Source organism: Malaya genurostris, chromosome 3, assembly GCF_030247185.1.
Source record: "Malaya genurostris strain Urasoe2022 chromosome 3, Malgen_1.1, whole genome shotgun sequence".
Classification (NCBI taxonomy): Eukaryota; Metazoa; Arthropoda; class Insecta; order Diptera; family Culicidae; genus Malaya; species Malaya genurostris.
Window position 1 is genome coordinate 79,602,881 of NC_080572.1, and position 17,782 is coordinate 79,620,662.

Sequence of the window (17,782 nt, forward strand, 5' to 3'; positions counted from 1 at the left end):
CCAGTGCAACAACCGATTCCGAATGAACCGGTTCGCCTACAACCGGTTGATTCGGAAATCATTCGGAATTGAGTGAGAAGATGCGGACTGAATTGTCAATTCGTCTTCTTCTTCTTCTTTCCTGATTTTGCACGTTTTCGTGCTGATTTTCAGTTTATTTTTAAACGAAAACCTTGTATAACTGAATATACAAGTTTAAATCTTCATGTTTTTCGGATATACAGAACTAGTAAATAACCAGTTCTTCTTAGAATCCCAACATAAACTATTGAAATTCGCTGGAAATTAACAAAACGGCCTACCTTAGTCAGCATCATCCATTCCTCTAGCTGGAGTGTAGTGAAATGGCTTAAGTCGCATAAATTTCACACTAACACATTCATAAAATGAGCGAATATTCAATGACATTTAAAATGTCACTGTCAATCAGGCTGATCGAACAGTCAACTCAGGCGAAAATTCTAGCACTGAACCGATCGAGCACTAAAAAATCATGCAGTCGAGTAAGATTTCATTGCTCATTCCGTCATTTCGATAATGTGGGTAATATTACTGCAACCCACTTATATGCGGCAGGCAGATTTCCCCCCAGACGGCTGACTATGTCTCTGCCAGAATACCGGCAAAAGTGTGACAACAATGCAACAACCGTTTCCGGCAGAGAATTTCGCCTAGCGGTTATTAACGGTTCTGTTTCTGTCAAATTCTTGCCATACAAGATTAGCAGAACCGTTTTGAATCGGTTCTACATTTTCAGCGTCTTGGTTTTATTGTTACAATAAAAAGTACATATGAAGGACAATAAGTTAGTGCCCTTCATATATACTAATTATGGAACATGTTATTGCCAAAATCAATGCTTTCTCACTACCAAGAATACCCATGTTTCAATATCATTTACCTCGTCTCAAGATTCGTTTTTTGTATGTACATGCGGGATTGACGAATATCAAATGAAGTCGAATAAAAAAGTAAAAAGAGGAGAGATAATGACGCAACTTCGCCTGGACAATTTTGACAGCAGCCGGAATGCAGCCAGCTTTCTGACGGTTGCCAGAATTCCTCTAAGCGGGGCAACTCTTAAAACATCGCACATTCATCGCACACTCTTGATCCAATTTCATGACGTTCCATGAAAATAAAATTATTCGAAATCAAATTTTGACGTCTATAGGATTCATATTCATACTATGCGCGGGCAATTAACGGTTTGATATTTGTTATTCTGGCGAATGAGGAATAATCGAATAATTTTTAGTTTTTATCCCCGAAAAGCTTCATAAATTGTTTTTAAATAAAATTCATTTGGAAGTGCTAGTATGTGGTCCAACTTTGAACTAATTTCAATCGAAGATGAAACCGTCAACAGCGAATTTTGTACTACTGGTTTATTTCGTATTTCCAGTGAAAAATTGGTAATATATAATTACGTTTCTGATTGTTGTTTGTTAATAATATTCGTAACCACAGGTTGAAAGAAATCCGTATGTGACTGGAATCCTACAGAATCGTCGATTGATTATTTCAATCGATAAAACCTTAGTGGTGTTTCAGGATGAGAACTGCTGCAACGATGGTAATTTTTTAGACGTTTCCTGTGATATAGAATGCGTCGTGACTTCGGAGAGTGGCGATTTGGTACTTTGTGCACTTTCTAACGGGATGATATCTGGGTTTCATGTTCGAGGATTGAACTTGTTTAATTTGTGAGAAACTATCATGAGTTGAGTTCACAGTATATTTGCAATAAGTATTTCTAGATCCATCCATCCAGATGACTACAACGCGAACCGAACGTTTGCCGAAATTCGACATTTGAATGGGAGCTATTTCGTACAGTGCTGTAGAGGCCCAGTGTACCAGATTGTTATTGACGAAGGCAAACTAAACGAATCACTGAAACAATTGGATATAAGTAACATGGACAATGCACTGAATTTTGATGAATGCATCGCTATTGATCGGGTGTTCGAAAAACATTTTCGCGAGATAAGCACAGCTTTTGTACCGATTGTAAGATATGACCCAGAACACGATTCACCTTACACTGCATTTTTGTCAACGAGTAATGAATCAATTTACTATCAAAGCAAAAATTGTTTCGAAAAATTTTCTCTGAAACCGGATTATTCGGGTATCAAAAAGGTGTCTAACATAGGCGGTTGCTAGTACGTTATTTGAGAATATTTTTATATTAGTTTACATTTTAATTGTTTTGTGTTTTTTACAGTATCGGTTTAACCAACAGTGGACAGTTAGTTGAAATTTGTGCCATAGTGAAACTAACGTCGGAGCTTAGTATTCCCTTCAAAATAGATGACTTCATTATTATGGAATGTACGGAAGAAGCAGTTGAATTGCTACTGTTAACGAAACCAGATGAAAGCGGTTTGAGACTGATGAAAATTGTTGATTTTCCTTGTAAGTTTTGTCCTGCCTTTATTCGAGCTCATTGAATTAATTTCAGTGATGTTTTCAGCAATGGATTGTAAATACGAACTCGATATGAATGAACATGTATGGTTGGTTCAGCAGCCCAAAAGTGCTGTCAACATTTACTACATCACTGGAAATGCCGGGGACAAAAGGCATGTACAAGAGATTGAAATGAAAATTCTATCGGAAACACAACCATCGCTTCGATTGGACAAGTTAATCCGCACAGGCCGACTAGACGAAGCGGAAGTGTTTGCCAAACAGTTTGACCTTAGCTTGCAGTTGATCCACCAGGCAAAGGTTCGTCATCTATTGGCCAAACTGGCCTCCAGCAGGCATTCGGCAGCAGAACTGCTTCAGGAAATGTTTGCAAAAATGATGGAAATTTTGCAAATGATTAGCGACCCGTCTTTTTTGCTTGCCATTCGTATGTTTGCTATTCCCGAACGTAACATAAAAAAGCAGTTTCTTCAGTTTTTATTGGATAGAATAGATGTGAGTAATTGAGTTTCGTTAAGGCTTTTTTTTGTTTGTTGTTATCATTTTATTATTTTTAGAAAAATTGTCCTGAAGTAGGTGAAATTAATGAACAGTTGCTTCGATTGGACACATTGAAGTTAATCGATCCTTACGAGGTCGATTTTGAATGGCAAAATTTTGTGTATCATCCAAATCTCACCAAGCATTGCATTGAATTGTTCAAAACCGACATGGCAGCGGCCTGTCTTATATGGTCTCGTCACATTTCTTCCATTATCTTAAACATGGACGCTCTGAAAATCGCCAGTCTACTGAAATCAATTCCGGAAGGTACACCTCCACTGCAATTAATCCAATGGTTAATGCACTTCGTGCCTCCAATTCTGCAGCATCTTCCTCAAATGATGCGCATTCTGGTAACGTTCGTGATTGGGAAAACAAAAGCCCTTCAGTTTTCGCCTTTCTGGCCGAAAATTGGACTCACTTTCATTGAAGATGTTATAGTAATTTTCAAAGACGTAAAGTTTCCAATCATGGATATGCGCCTACAGTACGAAACAAACATGGAAGAAATGGAACATCTGAGTGACGCTCTCAAGGATCTTACGTTGCTAAAAGAAAAATTCAATCTCACCACTAATTTCGAAAATTATCTCCAGGAAACCAAAGAGCACACGGCTTTTCGTCTATTGCAAACTGTGCAGCTTTCGAATCTGAGACGAATTGTAAATGAATTTTTGTATCCCATGTTTGTTGGTCAAGAACATCGACTACAAACCTCTATCACACAGTACATCCATTTTCTGATTTCCAACCAAAACATCAGTTACTGGGAAGAACGTTGCGTCATTCTCGTAGACGTTATTCACAACGAAGATAGCAAATTGAATGTAATTCTTGACATTCTGAAATCATCTCCTGCTCCTTGGTCGGCGACTATAACGCCGCTGATGAAATATGCAAACACTGACCACCCAATAGCGGCAAAAATTTTGCTCGAACAGCGAACGCAGATCGTGAAAATCATCAAAGTTAAGTACGGTTGGCCCGCTAAAAGTCAGGGATGTCTTCGAATGCTAGCCAATCGAGTGCTGAAGATGCGCGATCCCAGTATGTTGAACGACATCAAAGAACTGACCGAATCGGCTCCGGAGATTGCTCATCCAGTGGATTTGAATGTGATGCTTCGGTTGGCCGAGTACGGAGAATTCGCTGCCTCGATCCGGTACATCGACGGATTGGCCGAACAACGAAAGCAAGACTGTTGCCGTTCCACCGTGGAAATGTTGATTGTAAGTGTGTATTGTAAGAATTTCAAAAATTCGCACCATTGTATAGTCGTATCCAAATGAGCAATTTCAGAAATTAACAGCAGAAAAGGTGGCAAAGTATAAAGGATCGATTTTCCCCAATTTGAATGAAACTATGCACACGTTTTCAGTTTGATAAATCATTTCTTTTTTTACGGCTGGAGAGACCAATTCAACAGAAGACTGATTTTTAAAAATGGAGGAATGTATTTTTACATGTACTTTCTACAAATCGCTCGGAAACTGTAAATTGTATAAATATGGCGTTCAAGGCAAACCTAAATATTCAGAACAAATTTTTACAGTGATTTTCGACAATATTTGTGTTGTCCTACGTCAACATTTCGAACAATTCCATAGGACTGTCCTTTGGAGTTGTTTGTTTTTTTTTTATGTTTATGTTTTTACAGTGTTCAATCGCTTCGTGTGTAAAGTCTGAAGTCTGATGACTTGTTACTTATTTCTGAAATTGTTCATATCTGAAAACATTCTGCTAAGGAATACTTCCACTTCAATTTCAAATTTAAAAACATTCATTGATCTAAATTTTGAATTTTTCACAGCAAATACTAGACAGTACATTCGCCATTGACGCACTTACGGAAAGCTATATCGAGCTGCTGCGACTACTCCGGTCACGATGTGCACCGATGACTCAGTCCGAAATACATGACATGCTCAACATTATAAATCTACGGAAAGAGTTCAAGTTACAGGCAACTCGGGAGCAGCTAGTCGATGACAGCGATCGTCAATTGTTACTGGAAAGCGGTATCAAGTATTTGATATCGAAGATCAAAGAAGATCGCGAGTCATTTATTCCAGGATTGTTGGGTGGAATGAAACGTTTGACGGATGGTTTGTCTTCTGACTATCTAAAAGGCTTGTACGAAATATTAAAACTCATTGACAGCGTTCATGTGAGCTGTGCCATTTTGTCGAGGGTTGTCGAAATCGTCGATTTGAATCGAAACACACATGGCAACATACAGCGCCTAGTGGCCCTGGTGTTGACACAACAGATGAAGTGTTTCGTGAATTCAAATGCTAATTGGGAACTGGATCCATTGACCTACCCGTTGGCGGATAAACTACTTCGGGATTGCTATAACGAGAGCATATTTGAAGGAATGGCAAAATTAGAGCTGTTGAGATGGGTTCAATTGGGCAGTCAATACTACGAAGTCGATGTGCTAAAAGAATACGGTAAACGAGCCACGATACCCGAAAAAATTTTTGCAAAACTTGGTGCTCTGACCAATGGGGCTAATGTTTCGGTACGAAAAAGTTGTAAACGTGATTCTCTTTCTACGTTTGATATGGTGCACACAAACGACGATGCCATGGAGGTGAGCCATAACTTAGATGATCAAGAGATGATCATTAAATGCATCGGACTAGGGCTGCAAGTGGTCGTTAGTAGCTTGAACACAAGCAAATTGGAACCACCGCATGTATACTTTCGTGAGTTGCTGACATCGATTGATGTTTCCACGATAAATTCGGAGTTCCAATCGAGTTTGGAATCCTTAGTCAAGCATAAAAAATATCCAGCAGCTGTAATGTTGGTGCAACTGGTACTTTCCTATCAAAAAGAAACAGGTGTTTTAATTCCGGCTGAATTCGCTGAAAATTTGAAACGAAAATCATTAAAGTACTTTTTATCCCAAAAAGAACCCGATTACAATAGTAAGTAAATGTAATTACATATATAGTTTGTTACCTCAGTATTTTAATTTCGTTTTTCATTTTCAGTGGCAGTGTTTGTTCTATTGCATTGCGAACATCGCGATAAATGTCTCGAATATTTGCGTTGCAATATGCTGAACGAGTCGCAACGAGCAGCCTTCCACGCTCTGCTGGAATTCTACTATATCAATATTGGAGAAATGGAGAAGGCCGTTGAAGAGCGTGGCAACCGTACACGTTTCCGATTCTTCTATGAATTGTGTAAATTGGATCCATCGTTGAAAGCCAAGAAAACACTCTCATTCCACAGCATTACCGATCTAACCAAGGAGATGAAGAGCAAAAGTCTCAGCGTTGATCTTCTGCGGAAGATGAGTGAAAACTTTTCCTGGGATTATCAGCAGGTTCTTGTGTCGCAAATCATCACGACACTAAGCCTGCAGGAGTTGGAATTTGAAGTCAGTCAAGATAATTTCGGCAAAGAAGTGATTACTATTAAAACCTCACCTGACAGTATTCTCAGACAGTGTCAACCCTACATAAACGAAGTCACCAATCACGTCCTGTTGAGTTCAAAACTGATGAAATACGTGGAAGAAATGAACTTCTACTTCTACGAAATGTACATTTGTGTGTTAGAGATTTTCTCTCAAATTAATCACATCCAGGAGGAAATGATTATTTGGAAGAACATATTGAACTACCTGATGGACGGACTGACCATGAAACGAACACATCGTGCTGGACAGATCGAGTTGGATGCTTGGCTGAAGCTACAGCCGGACGGCGGCATGCTTCCGAAGATTGCCAAATATCGTCTACCTTTTCTGCTTCTAATTCGTCATCCATTGAAGGCACTTTTGAAGGAAGAAATTACAATCGAGAATTACAAAAAAATGTTGGTGCTGGTTGAGCTCAAAGCTCGACTCGAAAATATGGATCCCCACGATCTGCAGGACTACTTCTGTAAATCAGCAGTCATAAATTCCATATCCGAATATAAAATACAAGCAGAGGAGCTGGCACCGGCCACGGGATGGCATCTGCAACCGGTGAACAATTCGTTTTTGCAATCGGTAAGTACCCGATCAACATATATCTAAACTATTTTTTCCATTACTTGTTAGAAAACCGTGCTAGGTACGAGGCTATCGAATCGAGGAAATGATGTAAGGAGTGGTATGTTCCATCTACAATAAGAGTGATAAGCTTGACTGTTGCAACTACACGCATCACTTATTCATTGACTTCAAAGCGGCTTACGACACAATCGAGAGCAGCTATGGCAGATCATGCACGAATACGGTTATCTGGATAAACTGACGCGATTGGTCTAAACAACAATGGATAGAGTGATGTGTTACGTCCGAGTATCTGGGACGCTCTCGAGTCCCTTCGAATCTCGAAGAGGGGTGATGGTGATTGTTTGTTATAATTGCTTTGGAACGTTTAATTCGAATAGCGAGGATCGACACGAGTGGTACGATCTCCCGAATGTTCGTACAGCTTGTTGGCTTTGCTGACGACTTTGATATTGTAGCACGTAATCTTGGGAAGATGATGGAACCATACATCGGGCTGAAAACTGAAGCTAGGCTAGGCTGAGAGAAAGCTAGAAAGAAGAAACACTAAGCCTCCCGTCGAGAATATTGATAGACGGTGACGATATCGAGTTGGTTGACGAGTTCGTGTATTTTGGCTCACTGGTGACCGCCGATAATGATACCAGCAGAGAAATTTAGAGGCTTATTTTGAGAAAACCCCTTCAATCGAATAACCACATGAAACTGACCATCTGTAAAACGCTCTTTAGACTGGAAGAGGACCAACGCATCCTTAGTATTTTCGAAAGAAAGGTGCTACGAATCTGGTTCTGATCCGGCTGGGACAAAAAAAAGAGTAGCGCAGCGAGCAAGGTGGATCGATCAAGTGGAAGCCGATCTATAAAGTATTCTTGCCTCGTGTGACTGGCGACGAGCAGCCATGGACCGAGTTTTATGCAGACGTTTGCTTGATACAGCAAAGGACATCCTAGGACTATAGCTGCAAAGATAGAGAGTAGAAAATTTTGATATTTTAACTACCAACGAGACCAGACATATACTAGCACGGGAGTGGGTCATTTCAACATTTTACTGAAAGGGTTTTTTTTGTGAATATTTTTTTTTATTTCGACGGAAGGTTTTTTGCCTAAAGATTAATTTCAATGAAAAAGTTTTTTAATTGAAAATATCGAACAGAGCTTAGATATCGCTCAATTTTTAAATATGATGAAACGATTGTAAATGAAATGTAGCATTCGAGTTAAGCAGTCCCTGAAGAAAGAACGACTGTTTTATCGACCGACATTTCGACTGCTGATTTTGTTTGCCTTTCTCATATAGCATGTGGTTATGCAATCACTGTAAAAATCGACTCAGTTCACCGAGTTAACAGTGTCTGAATGTGTGCGTATGTGTCAAATAATTCACCAGGCTGTTTGCCTTTCTCATATAGAAAGGCTACACAATCACTGCAAAAACCGACTTTCGGTTCCGGAATTACAGGGTGATATGTACCAAAAAGGGGGAAATAATGCATCAAAAATGTGAAACGGTCCCATACAAAGTTCCAGAATTCTATTTGGATCCGACTTCCGGTTCCGGAGCTACAGGGTGATATGCACCAAAAATGTGAAAATAATGTCACTCACTTTTCTCAGAGATTACTAAACCGATTTTCACAATCTTAGATTTAAATGAAAGGTCTCATAGTCGCATACCAAATTCCTGAATATGATTTGGATCCGACTTTCGCTTCCGGAATAGCAGGGTGATATGCACCAAAAATGGGAAAATGACGTCACTCACTTTTCTCGGAGATGGCTGAACCGATTTTCACAAACTTAGATTCAAATGAAAGGTCTTGAGGTCCCATAAAAAAATCCTGAATATTATTTGGATCCGACTTCCGGTTTGGTAAAATGTGTAAAAAAAAATATGTGTTCTAACTTTTTTCATAGATGGCGCCACCGATTTTCACAAACTTAGGTTCAAATGAAAGGTCCTGTGGTCCCATACGTAATTCCTGAATTTCATGCGAAACCGACTTCCGGATCCGGAAATAGAGGGTAAAGTGGGTTAAAAATTGTATACCATCACTGAAAATGGGGAGAAACCTTAAAAAAATTTCTAAATCGACCTCAAATCTTTTCCAATTGATAGTTTTTATCAGTAGACGGTCAAACAAACCGATTTCGGTTATTCTTTTGAGAATCGAAGAAAATTATTTTGAAGAATACCACAGCGTTATATATGATAGTATGATTGATATGAGAAAGGCATCATTACACCACTAGAGGATTAAACAGGTTTTTTAGATGGATTGACCGATTTTCACAAACTTAAGATATATATGAATTTTCTGAATTTCATCAAGTATCGACTTTCGGTTCCGAAATTACATACTGAAGAGTTTTGAAAATATTATACCATTACTTAAAGCGGTAAAGCAAAACACGTCAAAAAATGCATCATCGAGTTCTGCTGGACCAGATTGCACCGGATGGCATACCAGCGGGTACCATTAGCATATCATTAGCAAAAGAAGTATTTCCCGATTTATGGAAATCTTCATTTATGTTCCTAATTTACAAGGAAGACGATAAAAGAGATGTAAACAACTACCGTGGTATCACTTCTCTAAGCGCTACTCCTAAACAGTTCGAAAAAGTGGTATTGCCAGATTGCAAGCAGTACATCGATGATACTTCGAATACGGGTTCGAAGCGCTCCACAGCTACCAATCTTGTATGATTTACATCTTACGTGGCAAACTCTATGTCTAACGGGTTGCAGACGGACGTTATCTAGACGTTATCCATCCTCGGTAAAATCAAAAAATGATATCACAATTGCAAAATTAGATCGACTCGGCTTTGTTGCAAACGTTATTCAATGGATACAATCATATCTCAGCAATCGATGTCTTACTGAAATTGACGACTGTGTTTCCGGAGAATTTGTTTAAGTATCCGGAATTTCACAGAATTTGCTTACTGTACTTCAACAATGTAAATTTTCCTCTGAACGGATCACAGGTATCCTTCGCAGATGACAAGAATATAAACCTGTAATCCACTCGCTTGCCAGGTTTATCCAAAGCTAGGTGCTATCCCTGCCCTCGCATAAGAAGGCCGCAATGATGCATCTTCTATTTAAACATGAAACTTACACGCTGGTGTATCACTCTAGTGAAATACCAACTCTGCCCACCAACAAATCGAATCAGTTTGAGCAGAACCAGTCAGAGCCGCCATATTTGAAAAATAAAGCGAGTAAAAACTTCTTACGAAGTTAAAAATACGTACTCTTATCTGTGAAAAGTATAATTTTTAAATATTGTTTAAGCAATAGGCGGATTAAAAAAAACTTTAAATTCTGACAGTAACTATGTGACTATGTCATATGAAATTTAAGCCGCAGTTTTATGCATGAATTTTACAATCATGGTTGTCATATGCATCTTATGAAACAGATTTCAGTTCTCAATCACCGGAATCAAAAACCATTTCAACTCCGAACTTCAATGACCCAATGGTAGCTTTCAAACTAGCCTAAGCTTGGGGAAATCGAATTTGGCCATCTGCGAGAAACGTAAGAAACGGTAACGGTAAGAAACGTCTTTTAAGTATACATACATAAACACACTGAGATTTTCCGATCTCGTCGGGCTGAGTCGAATGGTACATGCCACCAGGAGCCTTCGGGGCACCGATCGTTTCCCAGTAATTCTATATCATTTCCAAAATTTGTTTATTACACGAAAAACTATTCTGAGATTATCGGGTAGAAAGTATTTCGCGCCAGGTGCTTATGAATGTTTTTTTTTGTGAAAACTGGTCAAACAAGTCGTTTACAGGTTTTCTATGCCCCTATTTCCAGGGAGGGTCGACAGAAAACTCATCCACCGTCACCTTGGTGGCTTTGTGTCACTGAGCCACATCGGCTTCGGTTCTCGTTTTTAAAGTTAGCTTCATTCTCGTTATTAAAGTTATCTACGCTTTGCACGAAATTCGACTAAATGACCCATTTGGAGTAATGACCTTCGGCGAAATGACTTACTCTATTTTTTAAACATTAATTTATTGAAAATTGTGCCTGATATTTTAATTGTATCAATCTATCGTTTACTGGGTTCATTCAAACAAACCACTTTGTTTTTCAGATCCTGCGTGTGGTGGACTGTGTATCGGATCTTTCTTCGAAACTTTTCATCCTCTACTATGTGACAAACAACGCACCGGAGGGAGCCGATCAGGTGGAAGCCGCATACGAGTGTTACAAGTTCGCTTGCCAGCACGAGGATGACTTGGCCAGTAACGTCGATGCCAAAGACAAAATAGACAAAATTATACGCAAGTATCCCATTTTCAAAACGCAACATTTGCTGTTGCAGTACGGCATCAGCGATGATAAACTACTGGCACTGGTGAAGAACCCACGAGAGCTCATAAACGCACTCTACAGTGAAACGCTTCAACGCAAGGTGGACATCAACAGTTTGGTGTGTGAGATTTCCAAACTACACCAGATAGATATCGATGCTATTCAAGTAACTCTGATTCAGAAATGGCTCTCGATTTTCGGATCCGGTAACGATTCAAGCGAAAACATGGAAGAGACACTGTACGAGGACCATAACATGTCAACAGACAATTCTGATGTGGCCACTTCAGCCGATGAGTACGTGGCGAGAGCTCATTATATACTTAAAAGTTGGAACAAGGAAAAAAGTGTTCAGTTTCTAATAACACAACTTTGTACGGGCGATGCCAATATTGATGCTAAAAAGCAATTGCAAATTTATGACTGCTTTAGTAAATTAATCGATGATCAATGCATGACTTACGTAGACGTATTCAACCCGAACCACTACATAGTGCTGAAGTGCATTTACTTTCTCAAATCACTTGGTTTTAACAACCTGACTGTGAGTAAATTTGAAGAAACGGAAAAAATGGGTTTATTAAAACGCCTGTGGCAATCACATGCAACTACTTCCAAGGGACTAGAGGTTATCGCTTACATTTGCTTAGGTTATAACATCTTTGTGCCACAGATATGGAATGGAGTACTGAAGCAAATGTCGCGTACCAATATGATATCACACTTAACCATGCTACTGGATATAGTCTCGGCACGAGAACAGTTGATTACCCTTGAAGGCTATCGCATGGCTTGGGAAACGGTCATCAAAGCACCGTTCCGAAACGCTAGCCGGAATCGTTCATTCGAGGAAGATGCCGTACTGGCAAAGTCACTGATAATGCTGCAAAAGTGTCCGATTTCGGCTTCACTCAATCTCATGGACATAGCTGAGGTTTGCATCAATGCCAATCGGGTTTGCATGGCTGCGATATTAGTTCCTTATGCAAATGATACGCAGAAGCCAGCGTTGACAAAGGTAAGCCGAACAACGAAATTATAATCGCTTAAGCCAATAAAAATTTGATATCATTTACAGCTAATACTCAACAACATGGAACCTACCCTGCGACAACAAATACTTGAATTAGAAGAATTTGGCATAGCATCAGTTATCACCCGAGCAGTTTTCAGTGCACTTAATTTAAACAAACAGGTTTAGAGAAGTAGTATTACAGCATAATTCGCAAATTCCAAACAAAACAAAAAAACGTATCATGTGTCTTGTTGGAATTGAATATATACTTTTGACGATAATAAGTGGAAAATAGTGTCAATTATGAAAGAAATAAACACATGCATAATATAATTTTGAACAGAATTGAAAAAGAAATAGTTTGATATGGTTTCCATGGTAGGTTCAACTTTCAAAGTTGAATATGCAGCAATTATTTAAGCTCTTTTGATGTTTTACAGGTATATGTAATCTTGCAGGGCTTCAGGTAAGTTTATTTTTTATTTAAAATCATCAATGTAAAATAGCATGCAATAGATTACTGTGACACTTGTGTTGTGTTGCTTGTTTACTTGGTTTTATATGATTACGTTTTATTTCCAATTTGATTCATTTTGACGTTTACAACCGCCATAGATAAAAAATATTCAATGATCAACTGCCGTTTATCGCCGGCTAATGAAGGCACCATTGCTAGACAGAGTGATCAATTTAATTACAGTGAAACCAATCATTTTTATTTATTTATTTACAATCAACAGACACAATTTGGTTTGGTTAAAATCATACCCAGATGAAACACGGTTGAACGATCTCTGTAAACCAATAACAGAATCGTTTGCGCCATAGTTGGTGGCCCTTATTACCGTTGTCACTACACGGTGGAAATCAAGTGAAGTGAATGTAGGTCCTTATTACGAAAGTCGCTTGTGAGACAAAAGTAATTACTTAAATGAATTCGATGTCATTATGAACATCACGCCACCAACATTTTGTTGAAAAATTTGGTTTTTTCCACCACAGTGATCACTTCACTATGCGTGATACCGGTAATAGGTAAAATCAAGTGAAGTGATATGTAAATGAAGTGAATGTGAACGTGGAGTGAGAACGGATAAGGGCCGGTACGTCGTACAGGAAGTCGTAGAAAAGCACTGTTGCGGAGAGCTCTGGGTCGCACATTAATATTAACTTCGTTGAGCAAAACGGGACAGTCGATCCTACCGTTGAATATATCTGCTATTATCAAAGTGCGTGATAATTCTCGTCGCACTGTAATGTGTCGAGACCGATTAATAACCCACGACTTTCATAACTAGGCAGTTGATGAGGATCGGTCCACGGCAATTGGCGAAGAGCGAAGCGAACAAATCTGCGCTGTATTCCCTCAATTCTATGAGCACCGTTCAGGTAGCATGGGTTCCAAACTGCCGAGCAATATTCGAGAGTTGAACGAACAAGCGAGCAGTAAAGCGATTTTAGACAGTGTATGTTCTGTCTGTAAAGTGCTTAGTAATTCTCATTAAGAATCCTAAGTTACGGGAAGCTTTAGCTACAATGTAACTGATGTGATGCTTGAATGTAAGTTGCCCGTCGAGATGGACGCCAAGATCCTTAACGCTAGTCGATCTTCCAATCAAGGATCCATCCAGAAAGTATTCGACATGCAATGGCATTTTTCTCCTCGTGAACGTAATGGCCGAGCACTTATCTGGATTTACAATCATACGGTTAACTTAACACCAATCTGCGAAGAATAACAATTGCCGCTGGAGAAAGGCTGCGTCTTGACATCATCAGCAAACGATAAGCGAGGACCTTCCAAGGCAAAATTGACATCATTGAAGTACAGTAAAAATATTAACGGTCCGAGATGACTTCCCTGTGGTATTCCGGATGATGCGAGGAACTCTCCGGAAGTATGATCGTCAATTTTAACTGCTAAACGACGATTCCTAAGATACGACTGCAACCAACGAAGAATGTTCGAACTGAATCCAAGTCTGTCCAATTTAGCAACCGTGATGTCGTGGTTGATTATATCGAAAGCGGAGGAAAGATCGGTATAGATAACGTCCGTTTGTAAACCGTTAGACATCGCATCAAGCACATAAGACAAAAACGATAGTAAGTTTGTGGTTGTTGAGCGGTTAAGCATGAAACCGTGTTGAGTATCAACGATTGCAGTGATAGAAAATTGGTGTCAGTCTAATCTTTTCGAACAGCTTTGGTATAGCGCTGAGGGAAGTGATACCGATACAGAATTCACCAGAGGGAACGGTAAAGCACTAATCTTCTCTACTTGAAAAGCAAAGATCCAACATCCGGTTATTTTCATTAACGACAGGATTCTACTGTCGAAGAAGGTTGAGCCGTCGAGCATGGTTGTAATGTCAATGTGGAAAGTGGAGAGCGCCGGATCAGGAAAGAAGAAGCCACCGGAACTTGTCTGCAATTTTATACTGGAAAAGTTGAAGTCTCCCACAACCAAGACTTCATCTACAGGTAGTACATGAGTGGAAGAAATTTCTTGCAACGACTGTATGTGTGCATCGATTAGCGGTAGATCGCGGCATCGGTCCGGAGGGAGATATATCACACAAAGGTAGAGGGAAAAATTGACCAGTTTCAAACGCACCCAAACCTGCTCGACGCATTTACCAGATGCGGTTTCGATCAATTGCGCCTTCAAACGACGATGCACTGCAATAAGCATCCCGCCTCCAATAGTTTTTGAGTTATTTAAGGGGCTGCGATCGGTACGGAAGACTTCGTAATTGGATCCAAAACCTTGAACGGATAGTGTACAATCACTGAGCCACGTCTCCCGAAAGAGCGATGATGTCGAAGCAATCATCCGAGCAAGCCAGCAAATAGCCGTTGATGTGCATGTTCATGCCTCCAACGTTCTGGTAGTACAAGTGCAGCGGTTGACTAGATTGATCGTGCGATGGATAACTGCAAACGACGGAAAGTGAATCAACGCCTGAATCGTTTGAAGCTGAATTGTACTTGCCGTCTGGGATGGTTTGGAAGACCCCTCCCGCGCTCCAACTCACAGAGCCGGGACGACTGGTAACCGCTGGCTGCAATAGCTCGACTGTGGGGAACGTATCAGGGGCTTCCATGGTGCGAAAATCGGTGCATCCCGGTATTCGATTCAGAACGAGAGGAGGACATCTATAAGTGCGAGAGAGATCAGTACTTGGAAAGGACTGAATATGCATATACTTGTCGAGATGAGACATTTGGAAGACTCTTTCACCACACCCACGCACAGGACCTGGACGACTGGATAACGCTGGCTGCTGTTGCAAGACTGTGGCGGGGGCTTCGAGAACTTCCAAAATATCAACTTCAGTGCGTCCCGGTGTGTTTCCATTGTGCTCTCATCACGTTTGCCGGGGCGGTGTTCTCATCAAACGGAGCGGGCTGGGTGTTACTTCGTCCACATTCATAACGGTGCTGCATCCATTTTCGTCGGGAATTGGTGGAGAAATATCGATGGGAGGATACCAAATATTCTGCTTTTTGTTGTCTTCGAACTCACGAAACAAAACACCTTGTGGCCAGGTGTCGGGATTAAGAGCTGCTTCCCGAAATTTGGGCAGTATCCCAACTTTGAAGGAGACAAAGTTCCAACTATTTACGTCGACATCTTTTTTCACCAGCGGGATGACCGTGACATCTTTGCTGCACTGTAAACCATCTCTTGTTAGCTGCGAGACCATCTCCTTACTAACGCTGGGGTGAAAACGTGATAAGGAAATCCATACGAGGGAGCAGGGAGTTGGAACTGTGGCGATATTACAGTTATCCGATGGTTTCCAGCAACCTTCCAAAGTTTTACATGGCTCAGAACTATCTTCCCGACGACGCTTCGCATTGGGACCAAACCCGCCGGGCTTGGGCGGCAGCGGCGACGAAACAGGCGAGAGACGAGATATTTGCTGGCTATTCTTTTTAATTTCGGCCTTCAGCTCAGCAAAAATCGATTCTGTTCTCTCTGTGATAGATGCAAATGCGCTTCCAAACGAAGAACCGAGTCGCGGAAACGAGCAAGTTTTGTCAGTTTACAACACTCATCGCATATCCAAAACAGGTTGGGATTTTCGTCCAAAACCTTTAGAAACGGCTTGTTGAGTTTTGCGCATTTCATATGTACCAAATGATGGCAAAAATCCTATCTTAATCCTCTTCCTTTCATATACTTCGTTTTTGAAGTATTGATGTGAAGTCAGATTCGCCTAGCTTAAGTTTTTAGTCCGATGTACGTTCTCCATCTTCTCAAAGTTGCGTGCTATAATGTCAACGTTATCAGCAAAGCCAAGTCAATTTTGCCCTCGTGGCTATCTTTGATCTTCTTATTACACTCTCCCACGCAATATTTATTGGCAAACACGAAATTCAAAGAGACTGTAGTCGTGCAGTCTTCTATAGCTGATCTCGATCGATAGTGTCGTAGGCTAGTTTGAAATCTATAAACATGGGGTTGTTGAGCGCATTATACTCGCAGCACTTTTGCGGTGAATGGCAAACACCTGCTACGAAGTAGCGCGGTCGCCTATGAATTCGGCCAGATATTGTCACATGGTCATGCGAGCCATTCACCTTCTCGTGGAACTTCCTTGGGTCATCTTGTTCGCCTATCACCCAATAACATTTGGTTCCCTTGTGGGATCCCACACGTTGCAACAAATTCTTCGGAAACACAATCGTCAATTTTAATAGTAAGACGTCGATTGCTGAGATATGATTGTATCCATTGATTGCAATTATGATGTCATGATTGATTTTATCGAAAGCGGAAGAGAGATCCGTACAGGCAAGGGCAGTCTGCAACCCGTCTGACTTAGCGTTTGTTATGTAAGATGTAAAAGATATGAGGTTGGTAGCTGTGAAGCACATGCATAAATCCGTGTTGGGTATCACGATTTACTGCTTGTAATGGTTAAAAATATGATTCCTGATGCTGATTGAAATTTAGCATTTCGTACAGAATTACACCCAAGTATTTGATGGCTTCAACGCTATCAACTATCTCGCCATCTATTTATACCATTCCATTGTATTCATTCCTTGATTGTGGTGTGATCACCAGGTACTTCATTTTGCTGACATTCAGTTTTACGTGCTCACCGGCAGAGAGATTCACGGGAGAAAACGATTTCGATTAAGCAGATGTCTTGTATAGGCTGATCGACTGAACCAACCAAGCAACCACAACACGAATACGTCAACGCAGCACTTACTTTAGAGGAAGATTCATCAATCATTCCTTCCGACGCTACAAAAAATATTCCGGTTTCATTTGCAGTATTGCAGAAGGCAACTTCAACAAGTTTGGCGACAGAGTCATCTTTCCTTCGGGAAATTCACACGGGAGAAGAAACACTAGAAGAAGCATTGTACATCTTCTTAAATGTTTACCGCTGAATTGATGTTCG

The 17,782-nt window shown here is 40.3% G+C and overlaps 1 protein-coding gene across 1 annotated transcript; it reads left to right on the plus strand.

Moving 5' to 3' along the window:
• The first annotated feature begins 1,206 nt into the window (after positions 1-1,206).
• LOC131437527 (uncharacterized) lies at positions 1,207-12,640 on the plus strand. The gene is made up of 10 exons (XM_058606930.1): positions 1,207-1,415; positions 1,471-1,706; positions 1,761-2,168; positions 2,231-2,421; positions 2,480-2,931; positions 2,994-4,208; positions 4,790-5,915; positions 5,982-6,991; positions 11,121-12,359; positions 12,420-12,640. Exons 1-10 carry the CDS (start codon positions 1,320-1,322, stop codon positions 12,540-12,542), a joined length of 6,096 nt encoding a protein of 2,031 aa, XP_058462913.1. The 5' UTR covers positions 1,207-1,319; the 3' UTR covers positions 12,543-12,640.
• The last annotated feature ends 5,142 nt before the right edge of the window (positions 12,641-17,782 follow it).